Genomic DNA, 18,078 nt, shown 5'->3' with positions numbered 1-18,078 from the left:
ACACAGTGAGATGAAAATGTGCAAAAAGCAAGACACATGCTCAATTCTGATTGACCTCCAAGGGTCAGAATGCTATCAGAGTATCATATTCAGAAAACCACAGTTTATTGCATTCTTACAGGTGATTAAGGCATGAGAAAGGCGTGCGAAGATGATCCCAAGGCGCTGTCAAAAGACTGCTTGTGTGACGATCTTGTCTTGGACCAATATGAAAGTGACCCAAATTTTTAGAATAGGTGGTTACTGGTGACGAGACATGGGTCTTTGAGTACAACCCTGGTACAACACCTGTGAGTACCATTTTAGAACACTAGTTCATGTCAAAGAGACTGTGACGAGGCCCCTGATCGAGATTCCAGTCGACGCCTTTTAGGAAGCGTACCAAAGGCGTGGCAGAGGCGCTGAGGTCGGTGTGTTGATGCACAAGGGAGCTGTTTTGAAGAGTTTTAGTCATTTGTACTTTGAGCTGTTATAAAGTTTTCCCCCGATTTATTCTAATTATATTTTGGGACAGACCGTGTATTACCTCTTCATGCCTTATTATTGTTCTAAAATATTTTGTAAAAATTCCTTTGAACCTAAAATATATATATCATTACCATTTTGATTTTTTAGAAATAACTAGAAAATTACTGAATGATTTGGTTTTGGATCACTTTCTTATTGCACAACGTGAGACTAAACGATCATTAATTTTGAAATACGCCTAACCAATTATTTCCGTCTTCGGGAGATAAAAACTAATATTAATAATTTTTTGGTGATTTAGGGAGGGACGAGATTTTTTTACGTGGATAACAATGCCCTCTGCTTTGTCTACGCTTTCCGAATCAACTTTGTAAGAGAAAGGTCCAAAACGCTATCAAATGGTTTTGGTATAACCTGCAGCATGGACAACAACCTTGACATCTTGGAAGCATTTAGTATGTGTCCTGATAACCTCTGGGCTATAAATTTTTCCATCCCTACCGTGGAAAAATATATCCCCTAGAACAGAGAGAAGGGTACATTAGAAGAAAAATGTTAGCATCTCAAAAATGAGGCAAAATGTTAGCAACCAAAAACTGCCAATAAAACTATAGAAACAATAAACGAGGAAACCTTGGTTTACATTCGAGATGATTAGGTAGATAAACAAGAGAAGAAAAAGGAAGGATCTAAAAACAGAACAAGGTAAAAGGAGGCATAACAAGGGAAAAAATAAGCTGAAGGGGCCAACTAATAAGGCAAAAGAAGCTTGATGGCTAAGAGCGTGTATACGGTATTGGATAGCTAACAAAGAAGGAAAAGGGGGAAATGGATAAACTCTGCACAGGAGGAAAAGTACTATTTGGGAGTATGCAAGAAAAACCCGTGAACACTACCTAATATTAGCCTGAAAAAATTATCAATCGATTCAGTAAAGACTAAATAAATATGTCAATAACACAGAGTGCATAGATCAGTGTGATAAAAGCAGCTACGTCAGCAAGTTTGGTAGACAATATGGCATCGATGAGGATAGCTAAGATACAGGCACACTTGACTCCATGTTGGAGAGGAACTGAAAGGAATTGAAATCGAACAAAACCGTTGGGGTTGATTATATTCTTGTGAAACTACTGAAGGGTCTATGAAAACATGGAAGGAAGAGTTTTATGTCCTAAATAGGAGTATTTATGGGAGAGGATTTGGTTGGAAGACTCAAGTTTAATTCCATGCCAAAAAAGGGAAAGGAAATCGATGTGAGGCCTGCGGAACAAGAACTTTGATACTTCAGGCATCCAAGATGGTATCCAAGGATCGTTAGCCGTAGGCAAGGATCATTAAGAAAAGGATAAAGAGGAGGGAAATTGTGTACTTAGAGGAGGATCAGTTTGAGCTGAAGGAGGGAAGAGATGCGCTTGACTCCGTAGCATTTATGAGGCCTTAAAGAGGAAGGATTATAGAGTAAAAATAGGATGAATAGTAGATGTATATATGTAATAGGATTTTGAGTGGAGTAAACTTGGTGGAATGATGAATGTATTTTAGAAGATAAGAAATACTGAGCACCAACATCAAACCTACTATAGAATATGCCACACTCAATGGCGGACTAGATGCCTAAGTTACACTTGATCCTCAAAATCCAGCTATTTATGTGGATCAATATATAAATTTCGGGGAGTGGGTGATCCAATCAGAAGACTACTTGAAAATGTAATGCTTGAAAGGAGCAGATTGGTGGAATAGGTGTCTTAATCACAACCTGTAAATGTGTCAGATTGGTCAAGTATGTTTGACGGTTACATTTTCGGGACGAGTATTGTTGGAAAGAAGCGGTAAGGTGTGGCTATCCATGGTGACCTGGTGTTCTCTACATATACACAAAGGAAATAATAAGAGAGGCATGGGAAGAACCGAATATAGGTATGCAAACTTGGTAGACAATTGGGGTACTCATAAAATTAGCATTTCTGATAAACAATCTTTACTTATCCAGCCAATCAAATGGCTAAAAATGTCACTGAGGGCATTAAAAAATCAGTAAGATGGTAAAGCAATGGGACGAGAATCAAAGTAAACAAGACGAAGATTAAGATGTTAAATAAGAGAAGGTAAAATATCTGACATATCCAGGAAATTTTTTGGACCAATATGGTCAAAATAGTAGGGGTTTTAGAAGAAAAAATTCTTTTATAAAGAGGAGAGAGTTGGCGACAGGTACGTTGAGTTATGTTAATGAAAGATTAGTTGGAAATGGAGCATTACTTCCTACGGTCCGGAAACAGCTATAAGTAGTCATAGCCATAAATAGCCTTCTGTACAGTACATGGTACTGTACAGAAGGAGCCAAAAAAGAAATAATGTAGAGAGAGGAGAAAGGAATGTCTGGAGAAATCTCAACCGGTAGAAATAGTGTAGGTTGTCAGGTTTTGTCTAGTTAAGCGAGGATTGAAAATAGCGATGTCGGGTCTGCGTCGATCCAAAACCTAATTTTACCGATTAATTAACTCTTAGTAGTCTTACTAAGAAAACATCGTAATCATGGTATAGCTTTTTCAGTATCCATGCGATCCTTTAAGTATTTTTTCGGCGTTCTTCATAAAGGAAAACCAATGTGAGCTTCCATGTATTTTTCACTTAAAATTCAACCTTCTCTTTTAAATTCCATCTGCATATAGCAATGCATCATCGTAGGTCTTTACTTTCGTTTCTTTTTCAGTTGGAAGGATTCTTATCGATGCTCATTTACTCAGGAATGAATATTCAGTGTTTTCAGTTCGTGTTACTATGCTGCAAATTACTCCTCTTTTAGAAGATTTCTTGAAGTTTCTTCAGCAAATAAATTACCTATCATATAGCTGCTTCAATGTTTCTACTTGATTTTCCATCGGTAATGAAAATAAATTTCTTACCATTCATTCATTAACCTATAGCTAAACGGATAATTGTTTTGTTTTTTTTGCTAGCTGAAATATTATTACCGCAGTAAGGCATTTTCACTGGTTGATGTAATAATAGTTGCTGAGCATTTTGTGGGTTACATCGCATGACTCTCTGTTTCAAGACGATGAATAATCAATGTTTTATGAATTTGATAATTATTCCAATTACTTCATGGAAGTTTAAAATTGTTTGATGTAAAGATATGAATCTCTACTTCAATCAAGCAGTTCATGGAACGAGAACACGAGCAAGTAACTCTTCTGTGAATCAACTCTTTCAATTTTTCCGCCATCAGAGTTTTGAATTTTGTTTTTACGGCAAAAAGAACTTCATCTTGGGCCTTATTATCCCTTCCAAACTGTTTGTTTTACAAGATGAGAAAAATTTTAGCCAATAATATCCTTAGGCGGTGTTACTCTATCTATAACCAACACAATTTGATTATGTAAACTTAACCAAATATACTCAACCCTTCACCGCTTTGTTTTAATCGCAGCATTTATGCGGAGTTCACCTCTATTTAAATTTAATTGCATAACAAGCTCATACAATCTGATTCGGTCAAATTCTTTTCTAATGCGCTACAATTTCCTATTCGTCGTAGACTACAAGTAGGTTTTTCTACCATAGTGTCTATTTCTGTATCGAGTGTATTTTGCTGAAACACGGTCAATAATTTAGGATTCGGATATCGTAATTTTACTTTTGGATCCTTAATTCATCAAATGTACCTTTCTATGACTTCAAAATATATACATACTGCGCTCGAAAATCCTCTTGGCATTCCAAACCAGCATCTTTCGCTGGGCGGCTCAAGATAGGACGGAGGGATCAGATCATCGACCCCTGGAGCTCACATTCTGTCAATAAATAGCATAACTGAATTTCCACGACTCTACGTCCGGAAAGTCCATAGGAATCGAAATGAACGCGCCAATGTCAAATCGAAGAAGGATGAGAATAGCAAAACAGCTGAAATTGGAGAACGTATGGTAACCCTGTTAAAGGGAGGACACGTTCATCCAGCACTGCAATCTTACCCAAGTCTTATACTGAAAAATATATACGACACGCGGGAAAAATGATGAAGATAGAGTTAAAAGCATATTTTTACAGTTCTCGAATACGATTACCTTTTTTCCGGAAAAATAATCGAATGAATTTAGAGAATAAGAGTTATCGAAAGCTACCAGAATCTTTATCCTATATACTTTAATGTGCTCCGGGAGGCTCACCGCTATACCTCATATTTGAAGCATTTTTTGTTGAGATTTTCTCTTTAATTTTCAGATTGTAGACTCTCTTGTTCCACACTCAACTACAAAGATTTGAATGATCGATGGTTGTTATACATTGGACCAAATCGAACTCATAATTCCGACAGCAGCATTTAATTAGTTCCCCAATGATTTTTATTGCCAACTGATGCAATCCAATAAACTGCAATTGCCGGAAAGCTGAGAAAAGCATCAAAATCGACTCCCGCACGGTGGATTTGGATAAAAAACACCTCGCGAAGCACACAACTGCTTGCAGTTGCCAATAAAAGCAAGGCTAAAATGCAAAACCGAACTGCGGGGGCAAGCGCCGTGAAAATGTGGACTGCTGCCCTTTCTGCCGTGCTTACAAAAATTTTCTTCCCTCTCAACTTCACCGAGGCCTGCTTCTACAGGGCATGCCACGCCTGATGTGAATGAATGAACAGGATACGTGTTTAATAGTCAACGGGAGAATATTCCAGTACTGAAAACGGAGATGAGGGGGAATGAGGAGTGAGGGTAGGGGAGTGAGAGAATGTGGCGCGGGAAGGGAGGTTGATCTGGGGCGGACGAGAGAGAGACGGTCGCTTGAAGGTCGCTTGAAGCGCATTGGCGTGCGATGCAAGAGAGAATATTCTATTAAAGGGACAAGGGAGGGAACAGGTGGCAGGCGCCGGGTCGGGAAGCAGACGGGGGGAAGGGAGGTCGAAGGGGGACTGGGTGGAGGCTCCGGGGGTGTGGGGGCCCTGGTAACGAAAAGGGTGTGTTTAGGGAGGTGGCGGACGCCTGTGCACGCGGAAGGACTGAACAATGCATGAGGGAGCGTTTGAGCCGCAAATGTTCACTTTATTATTTTTTTCCAAACTATCGACCCGTTCATAAACAAAGTGCATATTTTTCATTTCGAAAATAACCCGTCCCGCTTCCCCACGTGACCTCACAAAATTTTTCCTGCTGGTATGTTTTTAAGACTAAACATTAGAGTAAACCTCCAGCTTTAAACGGAACGAGAAACTGAACCAATATGATAATAACACATAATTCTACTTTTTCCATTCAGATACTAATTTTTTACATATTTTGTATTTTTTTAAATTTGCTTCTTTTAAAAGGAACCATGGTTGTTCATCAAATAAAAAAGATTGGTTAAACTGTGGATCATTTTGTTTGCTGCGGAAAATATCGATTAATTCGTAATTATGGCCGCGAGCCAAATGATGAATTTTCAGAATATTAATAATTATTTCTGCTACTCTTTTTCAGTTTTTAATGTCATTATAAATTCAATAATTACTAAAAATAACATGTACGTATTTCATTACAAAAAGGGTCAAGAGCAATCCACTTAACGAATTGGCAGTCCCCGGAAAAGGAAAATTGTTTTTAAATCACAATATAAACAGAATTTGTAATATTTTTCTTTAATTATTTAATATTTTTACGAGTACTTTGTAATCCTTAAATATTTTTGGGTATTAAGAGCATAGAAACGGAACTACATACCACTCGGCAAAAATGCATAAGCAGCCGAACACAGATCCCATTAGATGGCCACGAATGGAAGAATTTTGAATGCATAAATTAAGACAGTTGATTGCCATTACTTAAATAAACTTAACCATTAAATTGGTGGGTACCTCTTTTGTGTTCAAAATAAATCTTTTCCACTCATATTCCTACAAACTATTAGGTATAACGTGGCATCGGGGATGAAAAGGAAAGAGATTATGAATTATGAAACTGTTTTTGAGTCTTATTAAAAAATCCTGGAACGGAGTGAACATTGAGGCCGAAAGACTCAGAAATGAATGTATTTTCGTTCACAGAATGTAGGATATTGTTGATTGTAGGAAATCATTCGAGTGTCCTCATAACGCTAGCCCCTTCACATGAGTTCCAGCGTAAATTAATTATGAAAAAAATTGGCACTTACGCATTTTGATTCTATAGGGCTCCGCGTTGTAATTTATCCTCTTGTGCGATAATTTCTACCCCGTTCAAGTGAACATATCCAGAACTTAGACCTGCAGATGCCTCCTGAAAAGGTAATATATTGTTGCCACAAGGACAACTGAAACAATCAGGCACCTCAAGTGCTGCACGGCAAAGTCCTGAGACGCTGTGGTTGCCCATGCTATGGGTTGTACTTAGAAAAAGAGATAATATCATCATGAAAGACGGTATTTGGTCATTTATCATGATATTATCGATATTAGATCTAAATCAAAAATAAAATAATAATAACGAGCAGTCGACTTAAAAATCAGCAACCTCATAAAACCGCGCCAAATAACTTTTCATTAACTTTTATTTTCCCTGAAGGAACTAACCATTATTTCTGTCAAACAGAAATTTCCCTAACGTACAAGTGTACAAGACACTTGGACCTATAGGTTTTCTTCTAAGATCCAAGAGTAGAAGGAAACACCGATTTCAAAACATACTCATAGTTTCTGGAATACAATTCGATACGAGTCAGGATAGGTGCTAGCACGTACTTTTTTGGTCAAATAAGAGGAAAGGCTGAGCAAACAGAACATTCATATAGAGTTCACCCACTTCAGTAATGTACAATGGTGGTTGTGAGAAATTTAGTATCGGAAATCATTTGCTTAGAGAACGCAGATATTGAAAGCCGATCTGAAAGTGAGCACGTAGGGAACAAGCTACTTCATCATCTCTCAATCAACAGAACTCGTTACTTCTACATACGAGCAGAATTTCAATACCTACATCAAGCCTAAGAACAACGTTTATTCCATATTGACTTGTGTGGGAGTTCGCCTTTGTCAATTCAATGTAAGCCGTCCCAAAAAGTGATTTGCTCGAATTGAAACAAATGACGACAAATTCAGCAAGTTGAATAAACCTGTGTAAGATTTTAAACTCGCCCGCAAAATATCGGAGGCTTTTTTTTTAATTCCTAATCTTTTTCCAGTTACGCAATTTCCCCCGGTGGCGTGTCAACAACCATTCACAAATGGATGCAGGGGATTTGGGCAGGGCGGAGGGGGGGAGGGGAGGGTTGTGGTAGCGAGATTTGTTTACGGACGAGAAGGCGTTTTTTGGCTTTCGCGGGGATCGTCGTTCCCATTTAAAAAATGGGAATGACGATCGAGGCACGATGAAAGGGCTCACTCAATCCTCACCCTTGCCATTCACGTCTTTTGCGATCTATAAACCAATGAACCTTGATCCAGTGTGTCTACTTACTCCTCTATTTCCTACCCTCATCCTTCTATTTTGTTCCCAACGCCTGCCTCCGCAATTTATCGTCCCTCCTCACTCTCTTTCCCACCTCCCGAAGGCCCGACTTTGTTGGACGACGAACTTGCGATATTTTCCTTTAAAACTCGATGAAAAAACCTCCCACACGACCTCCAAACTATTTGGTTCCCCATGGGCCCTACTTCTAAACCACTAATCCTACGTACTTTGGTAATCTTTTCATTTTTTCTTTTTCCCTTTACCATCACGGCCTCTTTCACTCTCATCCCCTTACTAGACTACGTTCTTCCTCTCAAGCGACTGAAATTGGCGTGCTGTTTATAAATCGTGCGACAGCAAACCTTCATAGTTTTTTCTACAATGAATCGTTGAAGAGTGTTGAAAAAAATAAATTGAAGCTGAATATTGTCTTTATTTTTGTTTTTCCTTTCAATAAAAAGGAAGTATTCCCCACTGTGCAGGAAAATTGTTTTCACGATCCACTTCATCGTAGTAGTAGTTTTTAGGGGAGGCGACCGACAGCTAAGGTCATTTGCGTCATAGGGGATGGACAGGAAAGGATGAAGGGTGGAGAGAAACCCGGCGTCGGCATTACCCTACTCTTTACGAAAGGCGCCAAGGGGTCCGCAGCTTAACGTCCCATCCGACGGACGGCGTACTCACTCAAAGTGCCCTCCACAGAGCACCTCAAGTAGGGATCGAGATACCTCTGAAAAATATTCAACACCGCCGGGATTTGAACCCGCGCCCTCAGGGTGGGAAGCCAGTACGTTAGCCCCCACACCATCTCGATCCCCCACTTCATCGTTTAAAGGGAATGTTCCACTATGAGAATCTGTCTAATAACACTGAGATCTAGGCACGTTTTTTTTAAACCCCCCAAATGACCCGGCCCCACACGAATTGAAAAAAAGCAACGAATGGTTATAAGGTGCTCACGTAGAGGGGCTTTCACCATTATGACCTTTGTGAAATTTATCGCCAGCACTTTCGTAAACGCATGCACAAAGCAAAGGATGAATCTTATTGCATACTCGAACACGCACTTCATTTGAAGACATATCGGTTTATAAACAGTTTTTGTATTTGTTTAATAGCATACTGCAGATTTGATTAAGTATTTAATCATTATTTTACAGTAGTTTAAATGATCATTATCGACCAATCGTCACTGGTTAATCACTGTGATTCATTTTCAACTATCATTGAGGTGCTAGACGTGCAAAATCAGGATTCCTATTAATCACAGACTTTATATTCATTTTTAGCTCCGTTTAATTTTCCTTTTGGACTAAATATAAATCAAAAAGTTCATAGCTATAACCTCACAGTAAGAATAACCCAGATTACGCGATAACGCGATGCATCCAATGATACTCATTAGCTCATCAGATTTTAATGGATTTGAGGTTCGACCGCCATTTTTAATTATACCTGCTACGTACATCTACATTCACATATGGTAGAATGGCAAAATGATGACTAGGACAGAAAAATATTTCAACTATTTCAGGCGGGGTAACGCCCTCGTCCGCCAGCTCAGGGGTCGCGGTTTCGATTCCCGTCTAGGTGGGTTTTCTTCCACCCAGGGCTTGTGTGTTTGTAATTGTCTTTGAGTATGTATGCACAGGTGTTAGGTGGAAGAAGGGACTATTAAGTCTCAATCTCGCCTCAATAAAAGTCATGAAATAAACAAATAAAGGCTTTATCTAAAAGGATTCACTATGTGAGTTCCGATTCCTTTTCAGGATTAGTGTTACTACTATCTACTGATTGAAACCCTGCAAAAGACTGTCAAGAGACGCAAAATAATATGAAGCAGAAGATAGACTGATTTGGTTCATTATAATATTACTCAAGGTACACCTGTTTCCGGAAACTACCATCAAGAAACTTAATACATTTTAATAAGTTTAACATTCACGAATGTCCGCAGAAAAAATTTCGATTTTTTTATAAATGTAGGTATCTCAATGATCACTGCGGAGAATTATACAGCACCATGTGTTCATCTTAAGAAAGTCCTCGTGAAGAAAGAGGAGTACATGAAATAACAGATAGGTTTTGCGAAACGAGGTCCCCAATCATCGGAAATAGAATGCGGAAAGCCGTATTTAAATGAAATTTGATTTAATCCTTAAAACTCTTGAATATGCAAAGTCTCTCAGTAGTCCCTTCAGGGGGCAAAGACGTAATTCAATAAGTGTAAGAATATATTCAACTGTAAAACCGCAAGAGCTTCTGGACACACCACCACTCATTCCGTAGAAAATTCTTACAAATTTCGTTCCTTTAATGGCTTATAATTAAATTAGTCCCTATGAAGAATTTAGCATTAAGGTTAATTAAAGACGCTTTGGAAAGTTGGATACATTTAAAACCTCATCATTTATTAGCTAAGCTCAAGTGAAATTTTTATCGGAAAAACTCATATTTGAGCTGTTCAAAGCCCTTTTAAAACATATCTTCGAATACCAAAAACCTACACATACCTTAAGTTCATATAATTTAAAAGTTAAAATTAAGAGATTAACTTGAGATATGTGCAGACTTAATCACTTTCGCGAATTAAAAAGCAAAAGAGACACATGTAAGACATCCCATATAGGAACCCACTATTTCGTGGTAAACATGTAGTGAGGAAACTAGAATTTATGAATGGCTTTTGAGACAAAGGAACAATCCCAATGCACATTGCAGTTATCTGCATCGAAATCCATGAATAAATCATCAAGCCTCCACTCTGGGAGAACGTATTAACTCAATGGAGGATCACGTGAAGCAGTGGAGGTCACTTTTCATTGCTCACCCTGAGTAGTTGCGGAAGCGTCTCCTTCCCGTACTCCTCTATCATGCCGTTGGTGGCACCCAACTGCTGAACATAGGCGTTGTGAGCTTCCACGTAGGCAGAGAGGGACGCGGCAGTGGGTGAAGCCGCACAGGCTGCATACGCCGCCTTGTAGTCTTGGCGACACTGAGGGGTAAGCATACCAAGAGTTAGATTTGTCCCTAACTTTATTGTGCAACTCAAATTAATTACACATAATTAACGCAGCAGCAATACTTTCCACACATAAATGTAAAGATCATATTAATTCTCTTAATTTTACTTATCTTGTAACTACATTAATCCAGCAGAATGGAGGGCCTTCTGAGGGTTTATTTCATTGAAGCATTTCACGTGCTTAAATAATATTTAATCACGTCAAAGGCTGTGCAGCAGTGATAATAATAGTGATTCATTGGGTACCACTCTATTTATTTTTGCTCTTCAGACTCCTCTAGTGATCTTGCGTCTATTGGGGACGTGACAAGCCTCTCTCTTGGCTCGTATTAAGACATCCCACAAGGGACCGCCACAAGAGTTAACACTACGCTCATATCCGAGATGGGACTCGAACTCTAAGGCATTTGTGCTTGCAGGTGAGCACATACCCACCTAGCTTACCCGATCGACCTTTTCATGACAAAATTCAAATGCATTTAGAGAAATACCACATCCTATACCGTTTAATTATTTCCTGGACTCTATAAAGGATTACTGTCTGCTCGTGGGGTTTGGAAGCAATCGGTTTTACTCTATACTTTTTCAATAGATGAGATAAGGCCCCAATTAGTGCTTTAACTGTTTTACCGAAACGAAAAAATAACTGTCCATCATTCCAAAGCCAGCGTTGGATAATTTGTACATAAAATACAATGTTTCGACCGCACTAACCAATTTTTCTCTAAAATCATATAGGTGCCCAAGTGAGATTCCAAACATATTGAAATGGTATTCATGTCAATGTCTTGAATATATATAGGTAATCTACTCATGATCGATTTCCTTTACGTTTTAGAACTCTTACCTCACTATAGTTAAAAGAAAGTGCGGTAGAGAATATATCCATAATATGGAAACACAGAGAGAACACCGTTTGATATGTATCTCAGAAAGTAAACATAAATCTCTCTTTATATTGAGAAGGACATCGCGCTCCCTCTTCTCCCCGAAAGTGGGATATTTGTGTCCGTTTAGAAGCAATCCCGAGGTTCCTAAACTACGACGACAATGACTTCTTAGTCATAAATAAATTGAACGGGTATTAAGGGATTTAAAGCTAGGATGGATAAATATGAAATGATAATTATAAACTTAATTAGAACTATTATACTAAACTACTGCTAAATTAATAACACTTAGCTATTAATGATTTTTAACAAAATATAAACCTACTGCATATAAGGAATGTTTCCCATCGCCTGACCTCTTGTCAACACGCATAATCCTCTCACTGCTAGGTAGGTAGAAAATTCGATGCCGGAGAAATTAGCTACGGTCAAATGTTTCATTTTTAGAAGTCATTTTTTATTACGTGATAGTGCTTTAGGCATAAAGTGAATTGTTTTCTAGAATAATAACCAGAACTTTACAACGAGAAAGAATTCAATACATTAAAAATGTCTTCATCGTTTCGTACCAATTGGAGCTCTACAAAAGCTATCTATCGTCAATTATACCAGATCAGTAAATGGTCTGGGGTTGCTGTTACTGGCCAATTTGACATCAGATCAAAATTGGATAAAAGCCTTCAGGGGGTTGTTGTCCCGGACGACTGGGTTCTAATTAATACGAGGAAACTCCCAGTAATTGGGTTTTTAATAAGAGATTTTTAATATAAAGTGTCACTAGTAACTAAAGCATGCAATTGCGGGCAATAAAGTGGCTTGGACTGAGCGAAAAGCAAGCTGAAGTTTTCCCAAATGAGATCCTGGGAATTTTCCATCTCTTTCAAAAGTCACATACTCGTAACAAAGTCGTTATAAATAGAGTTTGAAATCTGCTTGTAATATATCTTGCCATGGCCCATGAAAGCCTATCATAATCCTTCAGAGAAAGAATTAAACGATTCGTGCCGGACTCACCTTCTGCAGCACCTCCTCAGTCTTGGAGAGGATTGTCTCGAAGCTTTCCCGATGGGTGAACACTTTCCTTGCCTGTATCTTCCGATGGAAGGTCTTCTCGAGCAGGGGACGAGCCACCTGGCGGCCGAGAACGGATGCAATATCCGAGTGCGCCTGGGAGTCCACCTCGACCTCGGCGAGGAGGGTTTCCCACGCTGTGAACACAGTACTTTGGCACGCTGGCCTGGAAAAACGTAAGTGAAGAGGGGAAAGTGGTGAAATAATTGGATTGTTTCTTTCAATTTTTTCATTCCAAATCAGTAAATAGGACTACCAATTAAGGAAGAAAGCAAAAGGGTTTTCAACTGAGAATCGTGTGAGAGAAAGAGGAGAATTACGTCTAAAAAATCCACTGCAGGCGCTGGGCACACACAAATGAAAAAAATAATAAGGAATAAGAGAAAAGAGCCCCAAGCGCATGCACTAATTAGCATGGGGATTTCAACTTTCGGTGCGAAGGATGCGGACGAAGTCAATGTGATGGCGTCATTTTTATCCCTAACCAAACTAACTGCTTCAATTATCATCCACATGGCTGCGGCTAATTGTTCTTCACCCTATCGATGATTTTTATCACGAATTTCTCGTGAACAAGTCAGCCTGTGGACAGGGACATCTCTGTGATGGTCTCGTTGGAGTGTTGAAATTATGAGAAAATGGATAAAAATAATGAAGCAAAATGCCTTTAAAAGCGATCTTTTAGGCATGGAGAAAATTTAAACCATCTGAAATAATATTGGAGAGTTTGAAGTGACTGGATGACTAAGACACAAGCTCCTGAAGTGTTTTACACAGTAATTTGATAAAATATTTTCGCTTGTGGACAGGGACACTGCATTCACTGTGAGATATAAAAAAGAGACAGCTCCTGTGGCTTTAATTCATGTGAAACATGTACTTAGTAATACCATGACTTGCCAATTTTTATATTTTAATACCTTATATTTCAATGTGCATTTATCCTCTTCCACTGCATCAACAATACACGGGCCTTGAATGCAATTTCAATGTAAAAACTCAAAATTCAGAAAATATACTCTACGTTAACGCTTCGTTGAATCCAAAATTCCCATTTGTTGGATTATTCCAAGGAGTTTCATTTGTGTGATACCAAATTATGGTTTCCATCTTCGCATTTCTGCCCCTGACCATTAAGGAAATGACAACTGATTGGTGAGTATCAGCCAAGGGGCACCAATTACATTGTCGCTTCAAATGATGTGGAGCAAAGTTCCTCGAGATATTTTACTAAATTGAACCAATTTCATATGCCAACATTCACTCCAGGAAAATCAAATTTTGAGTCGGAAGATGAGAAGGGGCACCATCCATTCATGAGGCACGGAATGATTGCTCGTTCATCCTGCTCATCGCAAGGAACTCTCACCCATGATGGCAAACGTACAGGCTTGAGCAAGTTGAAACAAATAATCTTACACATTGGATGTTCTAGGCCGTGTGAGTGGAAGACAACATGGCACATAAACCGCCGTAAAGGCACCCTTTAAGTGTAATGTGGTTAGAACTTAAATGGCTGCCTTTTTTAATCTCAAAAATTTCAGAAAAGTTAATTAAATTTTTCATTTCGTGTAATTAACTTTTCGACTTTAACTGGCTTCATTTCAAGATGGCTTCATTCCGTCAGAGTTACCAGCCATATTTGGCACTCGGGACTATAAATTCGTTTTCCCTTTTAAAACGTAGGGCAGAGATAACACTCTACTGTGACTGCATAGGTATATAACATGTATGTATACACACACAATTGCCGCCATTGGAATAATATTCTCGTTAAAAACACTACTGAGAAATGCAACGAGAAGCCACTTCATTCAATTTACTAATGCGACGATAATGACCATAGATCTGCGAATTAGTCGTGGAAACTAAGAGACTGGGTAAATGGGCCATGTACCGTGTCCGACAGTGGGGTAATTAAAACCTCTGCTGTCGTCATCTCACAAAATCACTGCGAAGAAAAATTGATACTTTGACCGAAGTAACCCTTATCGGTGCTATAATATGCTCTCAGAGGGCCGAGAAGATGTGAACGACGTAAAGCGTGCCGGACGCCCGAGCACGTCAGCAATAGACGAAAACATTAATGAAGTGAATAAAATACTATTGGCCAATCGTCCAATCACCGTTATAGAAGCTGCTGAGGGCCTAAACATATCGATTGGAAGGTGCCATTTAATTTTCACCAATGATTTGGGCATGACACGGGCCGCCGGGAAATTCGTACCATAATTGCTCAATTTTGACCGAAAACAGCAACGCTATGAATACATTGCTAGTGAGCTGTCCTGGACGACCAAAATTTGCTCCAGAGGGTTATAACTGGTGAGAAATCATGGGTTTATGGTTATGACGTGAAAACTAAAGCTCAATCATCTCAATGGGAGCTGCAGCACGAGCCAAGACCGAAAAAAGCGCCCCGAGTTTGGTCGAATGTGAAAGTTTTGCTTACAGTTTTCTTCAAATGCAGGGGCGTGGTGCTTCATAAGTTCTTGCCACAGGGTAGAACGGTAAATAAGGAATATTCCCTTCATGTTATGCGCAATCTGCGCGAAGCAATTCGTCACAAACGTCGGTTTTATGGAGGAAAAAAATTGGCTTTTGCACCATGAAAACGCCCCTGCTCACACATCGTTACTTGTGCGCGAATTTTTGGCCAAAAACAGCACACTAATGATGCCGCAGCCACCACATTCCCCAGATCTGGCCCCAGCGACTTTTTCTTGTTCCCGAAACTGAAGAGGCCCATTCATTGGACGACGCTACGCCACGAATGACGAGATAAAGATTGCATCGAAGGCGGAGCTGAACAAGATCACAAAAAATGATTTTTTGAAGTGCTTTGAGGATTGGAAAAATTGTTGGCACTTTTGTATAATATCTAATGGGGATTATTTTGAGGGGGAAAATATAGATATTCATGAATAAATAAATAATTTATGAAAAAACACATAGGTCGTGATACTTTTTGAACATGCCTCGTATATCAATATACAGCGGGTGAAAAGAGAGCCAGCAATGAAATAATATTAAACCAATTTCGTCGACAGGGCACACGGTCAATTAGATCAGATAATCAAAGATGTTCCTGGAGGAATAATACATTATAGTGATGGAGGATTGAAATACGATGATAGGCGAAAGTAGATAAAGTAGTGAATAGAGGACTAAGTTTTTATCACGAGGAACAAAAAATGACCGCGGGGAGAGAGCAATGGAGTTCCGCAGGGAATAGGGTTCACCAAAATGAACACTTGGTTTAAACGTCACAATAAGATTTACCATGTATGAGAAAAACCCGGGGTTTCGAAAGATATTATTAAGACAAAATTATAGTTGGGCACAGATTAATGAACAGCGCAATTAATAATTCGCAGTTTCCCGGTAGTTGAATGGATTCAGATCATAATTTGAAACTAATGAAGGGTATACTCTCGGTTCTTCACCCCGGGTTACTATTTCTATTACTGCCGACGTTTTGAAAACCGACTCGGTCATCACCCTCAGAAGTTCTGAGGGCTGAGTTGGTTTTCAAAACGTTGGCTGTAATATATAGAGATACCAATCGTGTGGAGGACCCGAGAGGATTTCACTCAACAGATTCGCCAAGAAAGCACCAGATCTTTCATAATGAAGGATAGTGCCTCATTTAAATGGATAAGCAATAAATGATGGTTAAGGAAATGGGGTGTACAAGCATTAAGCGGATCGACAAGGAAGGAGTATCAGCAGATGGTAGAGAAACACATGAGTGAGAACAGGGAGCTTGGTACTATAGCGGAAAAATGGTAGCATCATAAAAAGGACATCGAAAAGAAGCTACTATATGAATAACAAAGAAGAGACGGATAAGGAAACCATGGGTTGCGGACGAGATGATCAAAAAGATAGGCCAGAGAAGGAAATGAAAGAGAGCAAATACTGAGTTAAGCAGAAGAGTGTACAAAGAGCTCAATAATAAACAAGCGGGAAATTAATTACGGCGAAAGAGGTCTCGTGGAAAACGCTATGTGAGGACCGAGGAAAACTTACAAGGGAAGGGTGAAATTGTTGCGTTGAATATGAACGTGAAAGCAGGGTCAGGAATTAGGAAGAAAAAATCGTTCAAACAATCAAATTTACGCCAGAAAAATTAATTGAACCAATTAGTGTACAAAGAGCCAGGTCACAAAACATATTCGAGAGAGTTATACGATATTTTGAGATGAATGATATGGTAATAAATCGTAAGATGATGATATGGTAAAGTGCAGTATGCTTAGATATACGTAGAAAGAAATTAAGGTAAATATGGATAGCTTGGGTGCATGCACACCTTGCTAGGAGATAGAAATGGCATTAGGCTGATAGAAATCAAATAGGGCCGTGGGGATGGATATCATTTCCATGTTAACAGTAGCGTTATTAGTTAACATTACCTTCTTAGGGTTTAGAAAAATATGAGAGAAAGAGTTTTATAGAATTTTCGTAGCATTTGTAAGGGAGGCATTTTGCTGGAAAATTGCGAAAAATTCAATAGGTGATAGGTAGTATTGATCCAAGCAAAACAAAGTTACAAAGAGGCCAGTTCAGGGTGCGGCAACACAACTTTCTTTTTCCAATGGGCTTTGCTTTGTTTTTCATTGTACACATAAGAAGAAGAATTGCATCAGGTAAAGAAGCCTTCACAAGAAGGAGGGAATTGATGACTGAGATTTTGAGTAACACTGTTAGGATTAAACCCTATAAGTGTAAATATATATATATAAATATATATATATAAATATATATATAAATATATATATATATATATATATATATATATATATATATATATATATTTGTGTGAATTTGTATAATATAGATGTGTGTGTGTGTATATATATATATATATATATATATTGCATCAGGTAAAGAAGTCTATATCTCGAATCTATAGTCTATAAGAAATCATATATACGAGGGTCATCCGGAAAATAGTACCCGTTCGTGAAATAAAGACACAAAAGTAAATATTAACAAACATTAAAAATTTTATTTGAAAGAGGATACTTTAAACTACTTCTCAACATAATCTCCAAGCAAATTAAGGCATTTGTCATAACGTGTGACAAGTTTCTGTATTCCTGCTGCATAGTCCTTCGCCGCCAGCTCATTGAGATACGCGAGGGACCCATCTTGCACAAATTTTTGCATAATGCAGATGGTGTTTAACAATTTCATGAACAATTGTTCG

At 38.7% G+C, this 18,078-nt stretch overlaps 1 protein-coding gene across 8 annotated transcripts in view; it reads right to left on the bottom strand.

Annotated features, from left to right (window-relative positions):
• The window catches only part of Stacl (SH3 and cysteine-rich domain-containing protein), a 788,683-nt gene that overhangs the window by 304,097 nt on the left and 466,508 nt on the right, over positions 1 to 18,078 (bottom strand). For all 8 annotated transcript variants that reach the window (XM_071586629.1, XM_071586632.1, XM_071586633.1 and 5 more), the window contains exons 3-4: positions 12,807 to 13,029; positions 10,708 to 10,872 (exon numbers count right to left, since the gene is read on the bottom strand). In XM_071586629.1, the coding sequence (XP_071442730.1) occupies positions 10,708 to 10,872; positions 12,807 to 13,029 (388 nt within the window). The remainder of the gene's footprint in view (positions 1 to 10,707; positions 10,873 to 12,806; positions 13,030 to 18,078) is intronic.

This window comes from Hetaerina americana, unplaced genomic scaffold (genome assembly GCF_022747635.1).
Source record: "Hetaerina americana unplaced genomic scaffold, ioHetAmer1.1.p SCAF_24, whole genome shotgun sequence".
NCBI classification, from domain to species: Eukaryota; Metazoa; Arthropoda; class Insecta; order Odonata; family Calopterygidae; genus Hetaerina; species Hetaerina americana.
Note: the sequence above shows the minus strand (reverse complement) of the source record. Positions and strands in the feature narration are given on the sequence as shown.